Source organism: Vipera ursinii (genome assembly GCF_947247035.1).
Source record: "Vipera ursinii genome assembly, chromosome: 2".
Classification (NCBI taxonomy): Eukaryota; Metazoa; Chordata; class Lepidosauria; order Squamata; family Viperidae; genus Vipera; species Vipera ursinii.
Genome location: NC_139513.1, coordinates 56,898,954 through 56,915,028, shown reverse-complemented (window position 1 = coordinate 56,915,028; position 16,075 = coordinate 56,898,954). Strand labels below are relative to the sequence as shown.

General features: G+C 35.8%; 1 protein-coding gene across 3 annotated transcripts in view; it reads right to left on the bottom strand.

Moving 5' to 3' along the window:
* ARHGEF3 (Rho guanine nucleotide exchange factor 3) overlaps positions 1 to 16,075 on the bottom strand; it is a 145,010-nt gene that overhangs the window by 86,102 nt on the left and 42,833 nt on the right. For all 3 annotated transcript variants that reach the window (XM_083352927.1, XM_083352926.1, XM_083352928.1), the window contains 2 exons: positions 15,866 to 15,929; positions 6,875 to 6,937 (listed from right to left, as the gene is read on the bottom strand). In XM_083352927.1, the coding sequence (XP_083209053.1) occupies positions 6,875 to 6,937; positions 15,866 to 15,929 (127 nt within the window). The remainder of the gene's footprint in view (positions 1 to 6,874; positions 6,938 to 15,865; positions 15,930 to 16,075) is intronic.

Sequence of the window (16,075 nt, the reverse complement as noted above, 5' to 3'; positions counted from 1 at the left end):
ATTATCTCAAGTCCAGTAATCACAGCTGTAGTTAATCCCTTCTTATCTTCTGAATATAAGCTTCCTAGAATTTGACAATTAAGTTTTATTAGCTTTAATTAGATATAAAGAATATTTCAGCAAAATTGATTTTCTCATAGCCTCTCCAAATTCAGGTTTAGACTTTAAAGCTATCAAAATCCATGCAAACCTCCATGCTTTCAAACAGTACTGATGAAATGTATATGATCCAGAATAATTCCATACACAAAATTCGTAAACCCAAACTAATAACATTTCTAATTACATAATATTACTACACTGGGTCATAATAAAACATTAAGAGTATCAGTTGTTCAGTGTCTGCTACAACAAGCATTTATGATATATTCTCAAGATTTGTGGTGCAAAAATACACATTTAGAATGACATTCCTTATCTTATGTCACAGAGAATCATATTACATATTCACTGAAGAGAAATGTATTTAAGTGTTTTAACGTTTGTTAATAAAACCATTCTGGCTAATAAAACAAAGGTTCAAATTTGCCACCATGTTTCCTACACCCATGAGTGATGTATAAACATGGTCTAAATAGTGCATGTTCATTTTCAAAACAGATACAACAGACTTTAACTGTATTCAACTCAATTTTAGCATGTTTAATTAAATAGAGAATTAATTCATTCAGGTTTTTAACTCAGTCTCCACTGACACATAAATAGGAAAATCACAAAAGAACACAATAACAATCTAATGAGCTAAAAGGAATATGTGACTGAACACTAACTAGGAAGATAGTTTGGAAAACTATACAGATAGTCCTCATTTAGACCTTTAATTTAGCAATTGAAGTTATGACAATGTTGTAAAAATATATATAAATAAAAAAATAAAGGTAGCTCTAATTTTTAAAAAGACAAAGTCATAGTGATGGACTCAGATAACCTTCAGACCAGGTGAATACCTAATTCTTCAAGTTGGTTTAAAAAGGACAGACTTTCTTTCTTATCCTGAAGAGATTCAGGGTAAGAATGCTATTGGTTTGTCCCAGAGCTCTCTCACTCCCCCCTACCTGCCATTAAAGTGCCCCTTCCACACATAAAGGGAGAAAATGCATACTGCTGCCCCTTCTTTCATGTAGTTAGATAGTCCTTTGACAATCCTTGAGCCTTTAAAAAAATGGAAGTTGGATTAAGATCCCTGATCCCTCAGAATTTTCCCATTGCCACCTTACATGGACACATGGATCTACAGCTGGCTAACAAACCGTACTCAATGAGTAGTCCTCAATGGACTACATCCACATGGAGAGAAATAAGTAGTGGGGTACCACAAGGCCCAGTACTCTTCAATATCTTCATCAGTGACTTAGATGAGAGAATTGAAGGGGAACTCATCAAATTTGCAGATGACACCAAACTGGCAGGAGTAGCCAGCACCCCAGAAGACAAATTCAGGATCCAAAAAGTTCTTGACAAACTTGAACAACAGGCCCTATCCAACAAAATGAGTTTCAATGTGGAGAAAAGCAAAGTCTTACACTTAGGCAGGAAAAACCAAAGGCACAAATACAGATTGGGTGAGGCCTGGCTTAAAAACAGTAACTGTGAGAGGGACCTTGGAGTCCTAGTGGACGATCACTTGACTATGAGCCAGAAGTGTGCAGCAGCAACCAAAAAAGTTAAAACAATCCTGGGTTGTATAAGAGGTATAGAATCAAGATCACGCTTTATAAAACCCTAGTAAAACCACACCTGGAATACTGCAGCCAATTTTGGTCACCATATCACAAAAAAGATGAGAGTTTGGGAAAAATTCAGAGAAGAGCAACTAAGATGATCAGAGGCTTGGAGAACAAAACATACGAAGAACGACTACAGGACTTGGGTTTGGCTAGTCTAAAGAAAAGAAGAAATAGGGAAGACATGATAGCAGTGTTCCAGTATCTGAGGAGCTGCCACAAAGCAGAGGGGGTCACGTTATTCACAAAGCACCAGAGGGAAGGATGAGAAACAATGGTTGGAAACTGATCAAAGAGAGAAGCAACCTGGAAACTTCCTGACAGTGAGGACAATCAACCAGTGGAACAGCTTGCCTCCAGAAAGCATGGGTGCTCCATCACTGGAGATTTTTAAGAAGAGACTAGTAACATCAATAGTAACCTATCAATATTATCTGTCCCATTTTGGACACTGTTTTAGCCTTAAGTGTATGCTTATGTAAGGATTCTTGCCTGCTAAATGGTAAGAATCCCTAATCATTACAGTACAGATTATGAAAAGATATTGCTGTTTTTATCAACGTAAACTGAATGTGTTGCTGAACTGTGGTAAACAGAATGCAAAAAAATGAAGAGGGATGTACACTCATGAATTATACATATCTGCCTTTAATTTGTAACACAGCAGGATAGTATTTATCAGGATTCAGAGTTTATAATCAAGTCAATATAGGTAATCTACTTTTAATACATGCCAAGTAAACAAGCATAATATTAAGGCACCATGAACCCTTTCATCAAACCAAGCAACCTCCACATGTACTGAGCTACCATTTCCACAACTCCTCATCAAGAGAGCTATAAAGGTAGTAGGGTGAGCCCCCAAGATCTTAAATTATTTGAATTTGCATTTAAGCGAACAAAAGAAACTTTTAAAATTGGATATTTATAGTTTTTATGTTCATTGTATCATTTATATACTGCTTTAATAACAATGCAATGTATTATTAATGTACTTTTATACTTTAAATAATGACTATTTTGAGAACATCACAGAGAATAATCAAGAAAAAAACAGTAACTAAAACAAAAAGAATTTAAAATACTAGATATTTACCTGTGTGATATTTCCATTACTTACGACAATGTGGCATGGTTCAATATATTTATTTGGAACAGTATAAAACTGGAAAACTATTCTCTAAGAACAGCAACTAACAACTTCAGGGGCAGAGCACCCCCGTTAAAGTTGTAGTCCACATAGGAGCCGAAATACTCCTTTTTAGTATATAAAATAATGAAAAATCCATGTCTTTGTTCTGCACTGACACTTTAGGGAAAGGCAACTATGAGACACGGTTCAAAGAAGAGATTGCAAGAAAGGTGGAGGAAGATATTGGCTTTGCATAAGAATTCATCTTTAATGAACTGTTGCTATTTAGAAAATTAATACTGACACATTTAAATACAGAGGGATTGAGCAACATTTACTCTGTGGACAGAATAATCACAGAAGAAATTAGTGAGTAAATGAAATACCCCAGTTTCCCAATACTTCAGAAACTTCAGTAAGTTAGTGGGCTAACTTACATCAACTCAGATTCTAGGAGGCTACAGTTTTAAAACCAGACATGCAATAAGACTACAAATATTGACCACCAATCAAACCCCCCCCCAAAAAAAACCCAAATTCAAAGCAATTGCAGAGGAAGCATATGAGAATCATTACTTCCAAAACTGGATTTATATCCTTCATACATTTCCTTTCCTTTTAAAATGCAAATACCACAATATCTTATCAAATTATATTTAGTAGCCAACTAGAAAAACTTTTTGTTAAATTATATCTGCAAGAACAAATGTTATATATCCATGTCAATGACATGAAGGAATGTCCATGACAAGATTTTTTTTTGAAAATGAACATTTCTCAAACAGGAATCCGGAACAAGAATATTTTAAATGCTGTTGTCCAAAGCAGTACTAACAATACAATCTCTCTCCCTCTCTCTCTTTTTTTAAATGAGTAACTGAAGAAAAATTGAGATGTGTTGAGAAATCAGTGTTCAAATTAAGACAAGCATGTGCAACTTCTGTTGACACAATGCCACTCCAGACTTCAAGCTTAAAGGTCGGACTTCCAAAAAAAGTGAGGCCTGGGGGCTGTGGAGAACAGTTTAAGAGATGATATGGTTGTGAGCCTGTCTTCACTGTTGCAAAGCATAACAAATTCTTTTTGCACCTGTACCTATCCAAATTCCAATAAATACCCCCATAAAGCCTGGACATTTTGCCCCTACCCAATCAGAGGACTGAAAAAAGGACTCTGGCTGATGGCATATTTTTGCATCCCTGAACTAAAGGTAAAGGTAAAGCTTCCCCCGCACATGTGGGCTAGTCGTTTCCAACTCTAGGGGCCGGTGCTCATTTCCGTTTCAAAGCCGAAGAGCCAGCGTTTGTCCGAGGACGTCTCCGTGGTCATGTGGCCAGCATGACTAGATGCCAAAGGCGCACGGAATGCTGTTACCTTCCCACCGTAGTGGTCCCAATTTTTCTACTTGCATTTTTACGTGCTGGGACGAGTAACAGGCGCTCACTCTGTTATGCGGCACTCGGGATTCGACCCGCCAAACTGCTGACCATCTGATCAACAAGCTCAGCATCCTAACCCACTGAGCCACCGTGTCCTTTATACTGAGATAATACCTTAGTATAAATAATACCTTTAATGAAAACATAAATATTCTAAACATTTTTAATATTCTCCTTTATATTAAGTCTGTTTAAGCATTTTCACTTATAGTTTATCAAAATTCTCCAATACTTACAAAATCTTTTACGTCTTTTCTGCTGATCATCAATGCTTTATTTATCCTTCTCTCAATTTTATAAACACACAAAGCAGAAAATAATTCCCACAATGAAGAAAGCGTTCAATACAAGTATTGCTCTGATTATTTAACAGATTTAATTAAAAACTATTTTTGATTATGAGACAGTAGTGTATTACTTAATCAACCCAACAAAATTCATTTCAAGGTTGTATATGGAGAATACAACACAAACTAAATATAAGTTATTCACACAAATACTTCTCAATGTTTATTTGCTACTTATAGGTCATCTACTCAAAAAAGATTGTAGATTCCAACTAGTAAATTGTATCTATGCACTATTTGTTTAATCAATTTGCAATATTATGCAGCAGATCTCAGTGATAAACTCTTTCTTAATTAAAATGGGTTCTAATTTATCAAAAATATCAATTATAAGCACCTCTTACAATCTAGTTCTATGTGCATATTCAATTTTTACTTCCTTTTCTCTTACTTTCAGTAGGTATATTTTAGCTTATGTCTACTCTACAGTATCAGATACAATAACTCTTACATTTTTCAAGGGTAGATAGAATAAAACTGTAGAGCTTATACAAGATATATATTAAAAAATTAGAAATCTGATAAAGAATACACAAAATAGGAATTGTACATGGCAGCTGTACCTTCTACAAATTAAGAGTTTTATTATTTAAAGATTTTCACACAAAATCTTCTGAGCACCTTACAAATTACTTGTATTGATTAACTGTACTTCGAACTATCAATTTAGACTAGTATTTGGATTTAAGTCAAAGTAGTGCCCTGAAAAGCACACAGACTCAGTTTCACCTGACTAAATTATAGTTTGCCATCTCAAAACTCCTATTTTCCAGGATATGGGGATTTCATGATTCAGTCTGCCTGCCTGTATACACCACGCCACAATTTAATACAACATGAAAAAGCTTTACAATTTAGCAGAAAATAATAGTCTAGAATTACATATAAGCCTTAGTTTATTTGATTAAATTGCTAAGGCAAACTTACTAGAGTCTCTGGTAAATCAGAAGTGAGAGGCAGAAATTACTGATTGAAAAGAAAGAACAGTGGGGGAGGGGGGAAATGCTGGGTTTACTTAGGTACAAGAAAATACATTTATCAAAATTCTTAAGAAGTTTATTAAATCTAATCTGTTTCTCAGATTAGATAATGGCTTCCAACAGCAAACTGGTAGAAAACAAAATGCTCCTGTCTGGAAATAAGCTGCTTCTTACAGAGTTTTGATCAATACTTGAGTAGAACTTATGTACTTATGTGTTTGTGTATTTTATTTACACACAATAAATTGATTTTTAAATTAAATTGTTTGATTACTATTATATGATAATGAAGTTATTCATTCAGTGAGTCCAACTCTTGGTGCTTAGCAAATAAATTATAATAAAAACAATTTCATTCTCACATCCATTAAGCCATGAACCTTGCTTAGCATCAATGTGCTCACTTACGGCTGTTGTTCCTCATCTCAAGTGGTATGGTTAATGAACCAGCCATCTATAACTGATTTTGAATTGTATTCTGAATTCCTCTGAATGCAGGCTATTTCTGGCCATTCCAAATTGGAAAATATTGAGATAAAGAGATCTAAAACAGGACATGTTTACATTCTCTAGCTAGTTCTGATTTTAATATAGCCTTTGTTCTGCACTCTTAAAAGATGCTTGGCTTGAATAAATAAAAATGAATGGTGATGATGGTTGGTGGTTAACCATTACAATCAGAAGTTGCCAGAAATTAAAATCACTTTAACAAACCATTATTACTGAGTGTGATGCATAAATTAGAAAACTGTTTCTTATATATAGTCAATAACTTAACTTCCTTTTCGGGGATTCTCGTCTTCCTTCTTTTTAGGTTTCCCTGCTTTAAGCAGCTGTTTCTCCTTCAGATGCTGCAAAGCAGCCTATCCTGACCTGACTGCTATCCAGATATGTGCATCCCAACTGTTACAATTATCAGCTATCATTAAAATTCGGAGCATCCATATATCTGGAGGCTGGGAATATTATAACACTGTCATGCAACCACAAGCAATAATAAACAAAGAAACAATCTATTTCCCAATCATATCAACTTAGCCTTACGTTTGCATTAGCATATAAAGACATAGCATTGCAATTTAAATATAAACATAGAGCTTCTATGCTGGTTTCAAGCTGGACCATACAACTAGAACACCCAACAAATGAAACACAATTCTACTGTGTTTGAACTGAGATAGCAGGCAATACATTGTATTAACAAAACAAATTGGACAACTTCATTAAATGATTCTATGTTCCAAATACTTACACTTGAATCAAAGCTACACACATTGATATCATCTTCATCTTGGGTACTCTGCTTGCGTTTCTTCTATAAAATTAAGAATACAAAGGAGTTCAGTAGCAGAATACAGAGAAGTAATGGTAATATAAATATTTTTTCAATTAAAGAATATGTTTCTTATTTACAACTGCTCACACACTCTGCATGCTCTCAAATTTCTTTCTTAGTAAAGCCTTTCAAGAAATATCTACACACATACACACATTTCTGAAAATGTATGGGAAAAGTACATGTAAAATAGGATGTTGTGATTAAGTAACATACATAATTTTAATAAGGTGGGTGGCTGTATAAATTTAATAACAACAACAATAATAATATAGTTGGAAGGGACCTTGGAGCTCATCTAGTCCAACTCCCTGCTCAGGCAGTAAACCCTATACCATTTCAGACAAATGGCTGGCCAGTCTCTTCTTAAAAACTTCCAGTGTTGGAGCATTCACAACTTCCGGAGGCAGATTGTTCCACTGATTCTGACAGTTAATTATATTTATAACCACTTATACTTATAATACTTATTACCACCTTGTAACATTCTCCATTTCATAGCAAATTCCATTAATATTTTAAAACCATGAACTGATTATAAAATTTGAAGTGCAGAAGATCAGCATTAAATCAAAACTGAACAGTTATTTACATATAAAACCCACAGATTTGTAAACACTATAAAAATATCTATCCTATTAGATATTCTTAATTTTATTTGTTGGGAAAAAAGACGCTAGTAAATAGATTCTTTTTCCCCATTCATTTTTCCACACCCAAAATATGTTTCAAAATAATGGGGACAATTTTGACTTGACTGGAGAAAAACTGCAAAGAGGCTATAAAAGTAAACTGTTGTGTGAACAGCATAGTACTAGATGTGGCCAGTATATTTACTTCTTATTTACAGTTTCAGATTACTATAGCTATAACGTAAAAAAAAATCAAACATCTGCAGTGAACGTATGGAAACAAACATACAAATTCAGCAAAGCAATGATGTTATCCTCTGAACTAAGCTAAAGAGCTATTTGGAAGAGTTCTGTCTTAATCATTTTCCAGAAGACAATAATACAAAAATCTCAACCTTCCAACTCCATATATTAATCTATCTACCTTTTGTACCAAACATCTGGATACAAGTATCACCCCTCTTTATAATATGATCCTCCTGAAGTGCAATGTTAGCTGATTAAATCCAAATTCAGGAACAAGAACTGTATTTTATTCAAATTAACAGCAATGTTTATTTCAAAGTTTTACTCTAGCTTTTAAGCCACAACATAATTGCAGCTTATTTACCGGCAATGGGGTGGGTGCGGTTTCGCCATGACACATCCGGCCCACAGGACGGCAGTTTCACACCCCTGGTCTACGCAAACAACTCTTCTCAGAGTAATGGTTTGCACCTGAGTAAGGTAAACTCATTCATTTGGACTTTGTCATCTTATGACTACATAGATACTCTAAACCAGGGCTTTTCAATTGGTGGTACGGGTACCACTTGTGGTACATTAACGAGTGGCAGGTGATACGCAACCCTGCCTAGCCAAGTGTAGTGGGGGAGGGAAAGAACCAGTGCAGCCAAGGACTTACTGTGAGAGAGTCCTCTGGAGCTGCAGAGTGGCTGGGGTGAGGCAAAGACCCCAGGCTCACTTCTGGCTCACCCTTCCCCATGAGAAAGGAGGAGGGGGGCGGAAACAGGAGAGGCTATAAAAGGAGGCAATTTGGGTGGGAGAGGGAGAGAGAAAGAAAAAAAAGAAGCAGCCTTGGGAGGTGGTGGAGTCAGCTCTAGCTGCACCGAAAGGGAAGGAAGAGGGGGAGGGAGAGGAGAGGAGATCAAGCAGGCCAGCAATGAACTGATCTACAACCTCTGTGGCTGCCACCTGTGCTGACAGCAACAAACAGGCAAGAAATGCAGCAGAGGAGGGGTTGCCCTCCACGAGGAATGAAGAAAGGTAGCATCAGCTGGAGGGAGGGAGATGGAGAGTGGAAGGATTCTTATGTGCTTTTGTGACTTTGAAGTTCTGGGATTTGTGTAATGGGGGCTTTGTGTTCTTAAGGAGTGTTTGGCAATTTCTATTTGGCTGATGGCTGATGTCTCATGTTAGCTTCTATTGCTTTGCTACTGTTAGCTGTAAGTTTTGCTGCAAGGGATTTTGACGTATTTTTCTCCTGAATTGATTTTGAATGTAGCATTCCTTTAGTTATGGATTAAGCCATTTGGGGAGGCTGCCCTAGCCGGCAGCCAATACTTACTGGAGGCTTTTCCTTGTTTGATGAATATATGGAAGGGAGAAAATATTGGGGTGTGTGTGTTCAAATTCTTCCTTCAGAAGGAGGTGGGCATGAGAAAGAGGGAGGGAGGGAGGGAAGGAAGGAAGTCCCGCCTTAGCACTTGGCCACCAGCAGCCCTGCCATTGACTTTGCTTGTCAAAAGGTTGCAGAAGGGGATCACATGATCCTGGGACACTGTGGCTATCATAATGAATCAGTTGCCAAGCATCCAAATATAAATCACATGACCCTGGGCATGCTGCAATGGTCACAAGTGTGAAAAATGGTCACAAATCATTTCAGTGCAATTACAACTTTCAACAGGGGTTTTTTTTGGTCAAGTTTTTAACACCTTGCTGGGTGGTACTTGAATATTGCCATATCCTAAACGTGGTACAATCTGTGAAAAGGTTGAAAAGCCCTGCTCTAAACTAATGCTCTGCTTGACACCACCCCCTGGTTCTGCTAGTCTCCCTCCTACATTTATCAACATTAAAAATATTAGTCATGTAAGTGATAAAGTTACTGGTGGAAGAAAAAAATAATCAAGACTGCCATTTTGCTAGGTCAGATTACCCATGTGCACAATTATTTGTGAAGGAAGGGCAACTGTAGAAGAATGTGCACCTCCAAAATAATTTTTGAAACATTTGTCTTAAGTAGGTTTACTTACCTGTCTACGTATCAAACTAGATGTTAAATGCAGTTTAATGTCTAACATGTACGCTTTTAACACTTTAGATTAGAATGCAAACAAAAGCAACCTCTTCTCTTTTCTTCCCTTTTCATATTATTTTCTTTTAAGCTGCTGTTTGCTTTTAATGGGAACACTACTGGCATTAGCTCGAGCAGACAGACTCTCAACAAAAAGCTTAAATTTACGTTCACACTTTCTTTGTCCTTGTTAATTATCTATTTTCAAGCTGACCAGTTTCCATTAAAACGTAACAAACAAGTGTTAAATGCAAAGATACAGAACAAATAATGTTTGCCCCCAAGCTGCAATGTTGTTAGGCCAAATAGTATAGCAGTAAACAAATATACATTTCATATTTAATGCCTCCTCACATGGTCTGTCCTCCAATCAAAGCAGGATGACAATTGATCCTGAGACTTCTTAGATGATCCTGAGACTTCTTAGATGATCACAGACTAGCCCTTATCGTTTAGCCTATCTTACCTGGCAAGGCTGCTATAACAAGACTGGAAAAAGAACCGCACACACTATCATGAAAGGTGGAAACTGATAAAATCATCAGTAAGTGCTGTGAAAATATAATGGATGAAATTTACCTGGAAGGTCAAAGGTTCCAACAAACCCTGACTCTATAACTGCTCCCTGAACATAAACATTTAAATAGATAGGTTCCACGGCATCTACCATTAAATCAAAGAATTTAGCATCCCCCAAAATTATAAACAAGGAGGAGAAGGAGGAGGAGGAAAATTAGAAAGCAAACACCCAGTTCTCACAGGGACTGGAAATTTAAAAAGGTCAAGTTCATACATTGTTCACAAAGAGCTGGCAACAGGACGACACAGCAACACCCTGTTCCAAGCTATAATTAACAATAGGAAATCTAAAATGTAACAGCATGGTATTTAGTTTCTAGGGCAAATTAAAAACAATTGAATTTTTCTCTTATATCAGATGCACTTTTAATGTTAGGTTTAGCTTGTGATACCTTTTATATACTGAAAAGCAAGGAAGTGAAAGATTTCTAGTAAAATTGACTTTTTTTACTTCTAACAATAAGGTACACTTACAATGAGACTGAAGTCTAGTCAATGTATCTTAGGATCTAGTAAGCAGTGGAGGGAGTTTAATGAAAAATATTATTCATTTTCAGCCATTTAATCTTATCTTTCAAGATTCAGTGAATAAATTCTGTTAAGGAACAATAAGTTATAATAACATGTACAATAAATTAACAACCAGTAGAACTTTAAACACTAAAGTTCCCATAAATGCAAAATAAAGCTTCTTTTCTCTTTACCCTAATTCAGTTTTTCTTTAAATTAACTTGGATAAAAATACTGATTAACAGTGATACAGAGTTCAGTTGTTCCTCAGTGGTCACTTTCCCAGCCAAAGAAGACACTACTCTCATTTTGAAGATGGGATGCTAAAAGTGAAATAGAATGGCTGCCCTAGTAGGCATGACTGCGAGATTTAAATGAAGATACTTATCTTACAATTTACACTGCTACTACCACACAGTGAAATCAATACATTGAACTTTGAAAAGAGAATCAGAAGGCAACACCTAGCCAGAGTCACCTTTATGTTCAAAAACCTATAAACTACTGTAAATTCAAAATCCATTATGGAACCTCTGCCAATTAACGCTGCTAGAAACTATGTTCATGAGTTTTAAAATGGAATAATAGGAAATGTTGAGACTATGTTTACCGAAAATTATGTGACACCCTCATCATCAAATTATTTAATCAGGAATCTCAGTTTCAGAGCTTGTATGATGAATCATCCATTTACATGTATTTATGCTTCAGGCTGGTATAAACAGCAAGTTTGCACTTGTTAATGTTTTCTATTTCGCCTTCACATTTATACAAAAGAAAAAGAAGCAATTGAATTTAACAATGTGACACAGGAAACCCCAAAAGAAACATCAGCATTTTCCTGTATAAGTTATATCCAGTAAGCTGCCTACAATGCTATCCAATAAAGAACCAGCACAGAGTGATTCATTCAGAGGGCTGGTCAGGCTAAAAAAAAACCAAATAAGCCAGCTGAGTACACATCAATCTGAAAGTGTATGTTTGGGCTAAGTGTTATAATCATCTTCAAATATTGTCTTAGATGAAAAAAATAACTTGAGAAATGAAAGTCATCAAAGCCAGTTTATATTACTTACAATGAAACTAGTCTGATAATTCGTGCAGTGTGTGTGACATCCAGTGTGAACAACCGGTTCTCTGTGTGGATGCCCCTTCTGGAAGTCCATTCTGGGCCTGGGCAACAAAGCATTAGCTACTGGTTCTGCTGAAGCGGTGCAAACTGGCTGAATCCCACCATTGGTGACATCTATTTGAACTTCATATTCTGTTTAATTAGATAATTTTTTCACATATTTAATTCTTTATTAAATAAATTTATATGGCTGCCCAATTAACACAGGAGCCTCAAGATGGCATATATCAATAATTAAACGACTCATTTGTTTTGCAATACAGTCTGTATGCTATTAATTAGATCAATTAACTTTTCTTAATTAAGGTGACATTAAAATTAAGCCTCCAACTATCTAAAGCTATTTAAATATTTTAATTTTATTAAAAATTGGTCAGTCCCATTTTAGAATAAGGTATTTTTCTTAAAGATTTGTGCCTGCTGAAATACACATGTAAAAGTTATGTTTTTGTCAAAACTGATGTTTGTTGGTTCAGTTATAAACAGAACTCTCTAAGTTATTGCAATCAACCAACTACATCTCTAACGAAGTTCTCGGGTCCTGTGTTGCACTTAAGCCTAAGAATGAGCAAATGAAATAGTGTTAAATTTTTCCTGTCGTTATCAGTTTTAGACTTTGAAGGCATTTGCTTTTGAGAGAGGAAAGGAGAAAAGTTCTTTTGAAACTTTTCTTTAAAAACTTGAATATTATTATATTATATTATATTACATTACATTACATTACTAATATTATATTATATTATATTATATTATATTATATTATATTATATTATTATATTATTATATTATTTATATTTTAGTACTTTTGAATTTTATTTGAAATAGGCTACAGGCATCTCTTAAACAAACATCACACAATGAACTACTGATAAAATCTCTATCTTCTTGCCAAAATAAACTCTCTTGTTCCAGCAGAAACAAATCTTTTGATTGTATTTAACAATAGACCTAATGGCCTGTTCATATAAACAAGATCAATAATAAATAATACCCACAGAATTAATGTAATGAGCACTAAGAAGAGTAATAGTAAGTACTCTCGGGAATCACCCATAAAGTGCAAATGCTCCCTGAAAATAACTCAGTTTGCAATCCTATATTCCATATGTGTTATCAAGTTGTGCAGATGTAAGATGTGCTATTTTTTCTTACATACTTTGTGCTTAAGATTTATAATCTGCACTATTTTAAGAGCTCTATGGGGTAAGTAAGATAATATGATACCAAAATTATAAAATAAAATGCAATTACTCTAAAACAATAAAAAATAACAGCAGCAGTGACATAGTTTCTTATTGTACCTGTTGACCTCCAAAGGCCTTCTGGGAATTGCCAGAATGTCATTTTAATGGGAAGCCATTTTTGCCTCAAGGCTTCAATTGTTCTATATAAGGCGACAGCCATCAAAAATGCCTCCCTTCACGTCCCTGCTGGTGCACCTCCTAATATAAACTATAATAATAACAACAACAACAACAATTAAGTGCCGCCTATGCAAAGAAGGTGAAGAAACAGTGGACCACCTGGTAAGCTGCTGCAAGAAGATCGCACAGACTGACTACAAGCAGTGGCATGACAAAGTAGCAACAATGGTGCATTGGAAGATCTGCAAGAAATATCACTTGCCTTTAAGCAAGAACTGGTGGGATCATAAAATAGAGAAAGTCATAGAAAATGATAAAGGTAAACTGCTCTGGGACTTCAGAATTCAAACAGACAAGCACCTGCAACATAACATCCCGGACTTAACAATTGTTGATAAGAAAGACAAAAAAGTCTGGATAGTGGACGTGGCAGTGCCTGGAGACAGCAGAATAGACGAGAAAGAACTGGAGAAAATAACAAAGTACAAAGACCTACAAATAGAAATAGAAAGACTGTGGCAAAGGCAAACAAGGGTAGTACCAATAGTAATAGGCTCCTTGGGTGCAATCCCAAAACAACTGGAGCAGCACTTGAACACCACTGACATTAACAAATTCGCAATTAGTTAATTGCAACAGGCGGCCTTACTAGGAACTGCTTCCATCCTGTGATGATATCTGTAATACCATCAAATATCCACATCTGCCTATCCCAGGTCCTTGGTAAGGACTCGATGTTGTTGTTGTTGTTAGTTGCGAAGTCGTGTCCGACCCATAGGTAGACAAAAATGCCAAATCCAGTCTGAACATCTGGCTGACTGTGCGATGATCAATAATAATAATAATAATAATAATAATAATAATAATAATAATAATAATAATAATAACAACAACAACAACAACAACAACCACCCATTAAAATCGCCCCAGAAAGATTGGTTGCTGAATCTGAAGGCTGATAGTATAAGTATGGTCTTCAACATCTGACTTAGATGATTCAGGCAAGATCACATCATCCTCTAGCTTGGAGATTAAATATGAACAATTTAATCTACAAAATGACCAGCCAGATACTCTGCTTTAGATAGCTCCTTCCGTAACTGTGAGCAATTCCATCTATCATGAAGGACAGATTCACATATTTTACACTCTAGAAAATGGCTTTCCAATCTTGGCAACTTTAAGATGCATGGACTTCAACTCCCAGAATTTCTCAACCAGCCATGCTGGCTGTGGAATTCTGGAAGTTGAAGTGCACATGTCTTAAAGTTGCCAAGATTGGGAACCCATGCGCTGGAGATGCTGGATCCATAGTATCAATTCTCAGAACTCTTACAAAATTTGAGATGCACTATAATTTTTAATACAAGAGAAGAAAGTTATTAAATGTAGCACTGAAGTGTAACCTTATTAAATTAATTAAATGAAACCAAACCACATTTATTTTTTATCCTGGGCTAAACCACTTTATGGACTACATCTTCTCCATGCCACTCAAAGGCCACGTGCAACTCCCAATCTGGAGAAAGTTATACACTCCTACATTATACATATGGAGCCCTGGTGGCACAGTGGTTAGAATGTAGCTTTTGCAGGCTAACACTGCCCACAGCCAGGAGTTAGATCCTGATAGACTCAAGGTTGACTCAGACTTCCATCCTTCTGAGATTGGTAAAATGAGAACCCAAATTGTTCAGGGAAATATGCTGACACTGTACACCATTCAGAGAGTGTTGTAAAGTACTACGGGACAGTATGTAAGTCTAAGTGCTATTGCTATACCTCCTCAGGACCTATTCCTCCCTTAGCAATACAATTTCTCTTTCCTTCATTAATCACAGAGAAAGAATTGTACTAAATTAGCCTGGTTTACCTCATAGGGATGAGACTTCCCATCCAGGTGGGAAGAGGGCCACCTGAGTTCAAGAGGGCCTTCAGATTGTGCATCACTCTTAAATGGGGAAGCCACGGTCCTGTTTATTTTAAAAGAACTAAACTCTTCAGGTAGAGACAGTCAATCTTTCAGCATGTCAGTTTAAATAAAAAATATATTTTGTTTCACTACATGTGCTTGGAAGCCTTCGGATCTACAGTATTTAAAAATAAAGTCTGGATGAGATTATGGTTATTAATGTCCTCAGGAGTTTTTGATTATATAAAAAGACAACTACCTGAATAAAAACAATCCCTTATGAAACAAGCTGAATATCTGTATCAATTTGGCTCCCATAAACACAAACTAAGTGACTGTTTTGAACTTGAATTTTATAGAATTACCTAGTCTTACCTTCAGTTACATTGCAGTTATGCTCTGGTGGATGGAAATAAGATAACCAGAAAGAAAACCTACATATATATTGTACACTAATCATTTAAAATACAAGTACTTACCCCTCTGAAATTCCAGGTTTTTGTGGAAGGAAACAAGGAAAAGTTGTGCTGTTGTTGTTTAGGCCTGTAAGATGCAAAGAAGAACATATTTTTTATCCTTTTTTTCATCTTGATGGCCCCTGTGGATTTATATCCACAATACTAATATGATAGGTAAATTAACTTTAAACTGTACAGAAGTGGACTTATTTTGCAGCTTTTAAACATACC